The sequence below is a fragment of the Mesoplodon bidens genome (genome assembly GCF_964165515.1).
Source record: "Mesoplodon bidens genome assembly, chromosome: 11".
Classification (NCBI taxonomy): domain Eukaryota; kingdom Metazoa; phylum Chordata; class Mammalia; order Artiodactyla; family Ziphiidae; genus Mesoplodon; species Mesoplodon bidens.
In genome coordinates this window covers 44,751,733-44,758,914 of record NC_138167.1, presented here as the reverse complement: position 1 = coordinate 44,758,914, position 7,182 = coordinate 44,751,733, and the positions used below count along the sequence as shown (strand labels likewise).

General features: G+C 49.4%; 1 protein-coding gene across 1 annotated transcript; it reads right to left on the bottom strand.

Moving 5' to 3' along the window:
* Nucleotides 1–203: 203 nt before the first annotated feature.
* LOC308624852 (keratin, type II cytoskeletal 5) lies at nucleotides 204–6,657 on the bottom strand. The gene is made up of 9 exons (XM_081248604.1): nucleotides 6,096–6,657; nucleotides 5,299–5,513; nucleotides 4,460–4,520; nucleotides 4,255–4,350; nucleotides 3,020–3,184; nucleotides 2,529–2,654; nucleotides 2,062–2,282; nucleotides 1,251–1,285; nucleotides 204–789 (listed from the first exon to the last, which is right to left on the bottom strand). Exons 1-9 carry the CDS (start codon nucleotides 6,648–6,650, stop codon nucleotides 497–499), a joined length of 1,767 nt encoding a protein of 588 aa, XP_081104730.1. The 5' UTR covers nucleotides 6,651–6,657; the 3' UTR covers nucleotides 204–496.
* Nucleotides 6,658–7,182: the final 525 nt, after the last annotated feature.

Here is a 7,182-nt window from a genome sequence, read left to right as displayed (position 1 = left end):
CTAGACCACCCACGAGGACCACTTTCCCTCCAAGGCCATTCTGTCTCCTTGTGAATCATCAAAGAAACAAATCACACCTGGACAGATGGACCTGCAGGGGTTCTCTAGTTTGGCTGTAGATCTTGAGAAAACAATTCTTCCCAACAGCTTATATTATGAAAGCATTTTATTGAACACACTCTGGAGATAGACCAGATGGGATTGGGGTAGGGACTCTGTTTTGATGGTTTCGATACTGGAAAACATTGGATTCTTCTGTCACCGAGGACCAGGCTGTAGAGACCCAAAGGCTAATTGCAAGCAGAGCATAGAATCAGGACACAGAAGGCTAGAGACTGGGGGTTGGGCCTTTCAGGAACCAAAGAATGTGGGTCTGCGATAGACTTGGTCGACTAGACTCCAGAAAAAGAGAAAACTTGGCTTGGGCCACCACCTAGAAGAGGCTGTTGCCATGGCCGGCTTCTGCACTTGGGAGACAGTGACCTGCTGCGGGCTCTTAGCTCTTGAAGCTCTTCCGGGACGAGGAGGTGGTGGAGACAAACTTGACGTTGGAGCTGCTGCCCCCGCCACTGCCAAAGCCCAGGCTTCGGCCACTGCTCGCACTGAAGCCGGAGCCGCCCATACTGAGCCCACCGCCTAGGCCGGCGCCCCCGCTGCTGCTGGAGTAGAAGCCGCTGCCGCCTCCGCCAAGGCCGCTGCCCAGACCTCCGCCGAAGCCGCCACCAAGACCACCTCCAAGGCCGCTGCCACCACCGCCGTAGGCAGAGGAGACGGTGTTCGTGACAAAAGCTGTGGAGAAAGGAGGGAGAACCTGGTGAGACCAGTCTGCCAGATTAGAGCCTAGGCATCTAATTTATTTGATCCTGCTAGTGTCAGCACTGTACTTGGCCACTTTTACAGAGTAGCAGATGAGCTAAGTCATTTAGTGAAGATCCCTAACAGAAAGCTGGTGAACACAGTAGGCGAGGGACAGTGCTAAGTCATCAGGGGGTGAGGGTCAGGGCAAGGCAGGGGAACAGGGTCCAAGACAGGTAAGATACAGGGCCTGCTCTTTAGGAGATAATAAATGAGCCCCATTGCTTCCTGTCTCAACCTGTGTTCTTTCTCCTCCACCACCTGCTTCTCACTAAGTGTATTAAATAACCATTTTGGGGATGGGAGTGTCTGGTATCTAGAAATAGCAGGATTCTGAGTTGGCACCAAGTACCCCATATTGTCATCATTGTTAATGTCTGTTCAAAGTTACTTACAGATGTTGACTGGTCCAACTCCTTCTCCACTCAGTCTGAAAGGGGAAAAATTGAAATAAGAGTTAAAAACTCCCCCCAAAGACACCATTAGTCTGTATGGATAACTCCCATAGTCATGTTTAGAACTTGTTTTCTGAGCAAGGAGACTGCATGCCTGAAAAACTGCTTAAATTAGAGAAAGAGACAGTTCTCTGGAGGGACTTCCCAAGGAAGAGGTCTTGATCTAGAAACAGGTTATCAAAGGAAGCTTATAATTCACACTGTCCTCTAACTATTATATGGAAAATGTGAGGAAGAGGTTGTGGGAACTGTGAATATGTAGGAAGCAGTTTTTGCCTTGTAGGAGCTTACATTCTGTGAGAAGACCTGGCCTGGACAGAAATACTTCAGACAGGAGGTAGGCAGTGAGCAGTGTCAGAAGACTGAAGAAAAGCCAGTAGTTTGAGAATCCAAAGGCAGGTGAGTTTAACTCAGCTGGAGTAATCATGAAAGGCTTCCTGAAGGAAGAAGCACTTTAAGAATGGGGAAGATATTTGCTGGGTTGCTTGGTTGTTTGAAGGAGAGGCAGCATTCAAGAATACTGGTGGTGGGAATAGGGTCAGAAAGTGAGTTGTGGTCACATTGTGTAGGTCAGCTGTATGCCCAGGTGTCAGATTGGATTGGATTGGATCATCGGATTAATGATGGACAATCATCATGCACAAGATAGTGGCCACCTGTGTGTGTGTTTGACACCCTGCAGTGAAGAAGCAGCTCCACTTTATCAAATGTGAGGCCATCGTGGGCTCGTGATGTCGGCCGTGTCACGCACCTGCACTCTTCGCCCTCCAGCAGCTTCCTGTAGGTGGCGATCTCCACGTCCAGAGACAGCTTGGTGTTCATGAGCTCCTGGTAGTCCTTCAGTAGCCGTGCCATGTCCTGCTTGGCCTTCTGCAGGGCGTCCTCCAGCTCGGCCAGCTTGTTCCTGGCGTCCTTGAGGGCCAGCTCCCCACGCTGCTCTGCATCGGCGATGGCGGATTGCAGGTTGGTGCACTAGAGGGGAAGGAAGGAAGGGTGGGGACACTTTGGAGGCTGAGCTGGGCCTCAAGTGTCTCTTTCTGAGATTCCAGAGAGAAGCCAGCACATTTGTCCTGGTCATTGTGGATGGTGGAATAGTGAAATGCTGGTACTTGCTCCAGCTCTGTGTGTGTATGTGTGTCTATACTTAGAAAATGTAAAACAAAACAAAATAGGTCTGCCTTTCAAAGCTCAGGCCCCTTCTCTGCCTTCTTTCCCTACCTGCTTCTTGACGTTGTCGATATCGGATCTCATCCTCTGGATCATCCTGTTCATCTCGGAGATCTCATGCTTGGTGTTGCGGAGATCGTCGCCGTGCTGGCCTGCAGTCTGCTGCAGCTCCTCGTACTGATGCCACCAGAAAAGAGGAAAGAGTCCATTTATATGAGGATGGAAACACTTTCCCAGGTTCACAGGCGGGAGCTACCAAGAGGTGGCAAGTGGTGTAGTTACTGGGTGCCTGGGGCTGGTCTTCAATAATTTGCTCTTTTTGCCTTTGCTTTTCTAGAGACACTGGTGTGAAACTCAGTGAGATTCTCTTTAATATTCTTGAATTTATGTGGCAGATGCATGCATGACTGTTCCCATAACTCCTCCCAGTAGGCCTCAGCCAGTCTCGGGGCACATCCTTAGCATTTGGTCATGGCCTGGAATCCTAGACACGTTTCCATCCCTTGCTCAGGACACACTTGCACATTCGCCACAGCACCCACCTTGGTCTGGTACCAGGACTCGGCTTCTGTGCGGCTGCGGTTGGCGATCTCCTCGTACTGGGCCTTGACCTCAGCGATGATGCTGTCCAGGTCCAGGCAGCGGTTGTTGTCCATGGTCAGGACCACAGACGTGTCTGAGACGTGCGTCTGTATCTGGGACAGCTCCTGCAGGGAGATTTCAAGTCAGTCATGTGAGTCCGTGTTATTTAATAACAGGTCCATTCAAATCTTCTACTCATTGTACTTTGTCGACTTGAGAAAAATAAGAATAACCACCTACGTAAAAAACTTAGGTCAGTTAATAAATAATCCAAATCACTACTAACTCTATTTTTGTTTAATTTAACAACTCTGAACATCAAGAAACCCCTACCGTGTAACCTCTCAGACTTGAATCTTCTTAGGTCATAACTTATTTTAAACAAAATTGAGTTATTTGTCGTGAGGTGGATGGACCTAGAGACTGCCATATAGAGTGAAGTAAGTCAGAAAGAGAAAAACAAATACCGTATGCTAACACATATGTATGGAATCTTAAAAAACAATGGTTCTTATGAACCTAGGAGCAGGACAGGAATAAAGATGCAGATGTAGAGAATGGACTTGAGGACACGGGGAGGGGGAAGGGTAAGCTGGGACGAAGTGAGAGAGTGGCATGGACATATACACACTATCAAATGTAAAATAGATAGCTAGTGGGAAGCAGCCGCATAGCACAGGGAGATTAGCTCAGTGCTTTGTGACCACCTAGAGGGGAGGGAGACCACAAGAGGGATGGGATATGGGGATATATGTATACGTATAGCTGATTTACTTTGTTATACGGCAGCAACTAATTCAACAATGTAAAGCAATTATACTCCAATAAAGATGTTTAAAAAAAAGAAAGAAAAAAAAGAATCTAGTTGTGTGGTCTGCCATGCTGGGGGTAAACAAAGACAGGATGATACTCCAGAAAGAGGAGATGGCTGGGAAAGGTATACCTGGGGCTCTAATAACTCATTTTAAATCTCACTCTGCAAAATGATTACTGAAGAGGTCTTTTGCTTTAAATTTGACTTAAAAAAAAAGAATTGGCTTTATTAAGTAATGTGAATAGTACTAAAGGAGTAGGAAAGACAAAAATGTGCCCATAGCTTAGGAACCACTGAAAGTCACTTAACCCTGGAGACCCTAATCCCTGGTGGTGTCCCCGTGACCATCTCTCTGGGTCCCAAATAGGGGGCATTTCTTACCGCCTCAAAGAACATCTTCAAGAAGTTGATCTCGTCCATCAGTGCATCGACCTTGGCCTCTAGCTCCACCTTGTTCATGTAGGCGGCGTCCACATCCTAGAGAAACAGGGATAGTTGGCACTGCACCCCATTTCTGCCTTGACTTAAATGAACAACACCTTAAGTGAGCATAACCACAGGCACAGGTTCTCTGCTAGCCACATACCTTCTTCAGCATCACAAACTCATTCTCGGCGGTGGTACGCTTGTTGATTTCATCTTCATACCTGGTGGTAAAAAGGATGAGAAGTGCTTATCAGAGGATGAGGCCTGGGGTCTGTACTGCATAAAGTCAACTGTGAGCCTGCTTTCCCACCAAAAGGGGCTTCTCACATCATATAGGCAGAGAGAGAGGGACAGTGGGAGCGTGAGCCTTTGGGCAAGGTCCTTACCCATTAGGGTACTGTTTTCTCTATAATTGCCTAGCAGATAACTATTCTTTTATCGCTATAATTCAGTTGCTTCAAGAACATTCCTGTAGAAAAGCTATGCTGTTTCTCCCCAACTCCACATCTAGTCAATTTCTCTAATGCTTTTTTTTTTGCAGCTTTCATAGCCTTTGAAAAAAAACAAAAAATTAGCAACCCAGCTGCTGGTTCATAAGGACTAAAGAAATACTTTGAGCCACCAAACTAGGTTACATCATCAGTTCCTGCTTTGGGGGGAATCCATCAAAAAGCCAATGCTGTGTATTTTGAGTGTGTGGGGGAGAAAAGCCCCATAAAGCAAGGATTACATGACTGCTTTTTCCACCAGGTGGTACCAAGGGTGCTGAGTTTGTTACTCTGGCTGGAGGCTAAGTGCCTTGCAGAGAGACTGAGCTTGCAGCTAGAACTTTCTAAACAGCGACCTGGATTTTTTCCAGTACTTTAGGTGTCCATGGAAGGTTAGGTGTCCATGGAAGGGATATGTTTTCACCTCTTGGGAAAGGTATAAGCAGTAGTCTGGTTATAAAGTACATCTGGTGCCAAGACCCACCCCTGTCTCCACTCCACCCCAACTCACTTGTTCTTGAAGTCCTCCACCAAGTCCTGCATGTTCCTCAGCTCTGAGTCCAGACGGCCTCTCTCCCCCAGGATACCATCAAGTTGTCTCCTGAGATTGTTGGTGTACTGATCAAACAAAGGCTCCAGGTTCTGCCTCACGGTCTTGGTGCCCTGCTCCTGCAGCAGGGCCCACTTGGTTTCCAGGACCTTGTTCTGCTGCTCCAGGAACCGCACCTGGAGGGGACAGAGTTCAAAGATGGACAAATTTGGATTTCACGTTTCAGTGATCAATTTCCCAGTTTTCCTCCCATCTCATTCTGTCCCCCTAAACCTTCCCATGATGGACAGTGCTTGGACTTGGGCCCCAGAGGGCAGGTCCAGAGTGAAGCATCTAAACTCACTCTTCTAGGGGAGACAGGACACTTCTCCAGGGCACAGATAGCACTGGGCAAGGCTGGGCAGAGAGTGGCCTGGTGCAGGGGTGGCTGCAAAAGCACTTGGGCTGCTGCCCAATGAATTCATCCACCTTTCTGTGCAATCAGCCCTGTTACCTGGAGCACAGAATATATCTCTGCCCAGCAGTAAGCAAGGATCCCTTGTGTGGTTATCTCTGAAGGGGAAGAATTAAGACCTTCTCTTCCAAGCTGCCAGTCTAATTAAGAAAGCAGGCCACAAATCCAGGACACAGAAACAGAGAAAAACATAACTGCAAACTATGAAGATATTTGCACAAAGTCAGGAAATTGTCCCTCTTTCCACTTTCTTTGGCACTTATTCCACACCCATAGTGGTTTTTCACAAAGAATCATGGCTCACCTTGTCGATGAAGGAGGCGAACCTGTTGTTGAGGGTCTTGATCTGCTCCCGCTCCTCGGTCCTGACCCGCTGGATGTTGGGGTCGATTTGCAGGTTGAGGGGAGTCAGGAGACTCTGGTTGATGGTGACCTCTTGGATGCCTCCAGGGGGACAGACGGGGAAGCCAGAGCCCCCATAGCCACCACCAAAGCCAGCTCCACCACCGAGCCCAAAGCCACCACCAGCTCCACCGCCGAAACCAAATCCACTCCCGGCTCCACCTCCAAAGCCATAGCCGCCTCCAGCACCGATGGCACAACCTCGGTTCCTGAAGCCACCGCCGCTACTGCTGATGGAGATCCTCTTGGAGCCGCCCAGGTTGTAGAGGCTCCGGCTGCCGTAGCCACCCATGCCACAAGCACCCCCAAGGCTGACCTTGCCAAAGCCGCCACCTCCACCCCTGGACCGGGACATGGAGGTGAAACTGGTGCGGGAGACAGACGGGGTGATGGCAGAGGCGGTGCTGAAGCTACGGCTGCCCCCACTCCGGAAAGACACACTCGACTGGCGAGACATGATGGCTTGTTCCTAGTGGAGCAAGAGTAGTGGGCACTAGTGGTCAGGAGGTGCTGGAGAGAAAGAACAGAGCAGGACAGCACGCAGAAAGTGGCTCTGTTAGCCAGGAGTGGCAAGCCACCCTTTTATCCTCTAGACCTGGGCTGGGCGGGAGAGTTGTCAACCTGTGAATGATTAAGTGGGCTGGGCATGCCTGAAGGGCAGCTGTGAGCTCACCGGCACACCCGCACAACGGTGTGGGGTGCAAACGCTTTCTTCCTGGCAGGCTCTGCTCGGGTAGGGATAAACTTGCCTTGCAGCCCAGATGTGTTGGCAACAAACCTCTCTTCACCGTGGGAGCCCAGGGCTGTGAGTAGCCCAAAGAAGCAAGGGGGCATTTGGCCAATGTCCTGAAGGATCCTTCTAGGACCAGGGATGTTGTCAAGCATCCCAGCATGGTGTACACTGTCCATGAACAGGAGGCTAGGGGGGCAGAGTGAATCCCCCACTGGCAGTGGTCTGCTTTGCTTACTCCCCTAATGAGAGGTTGTTT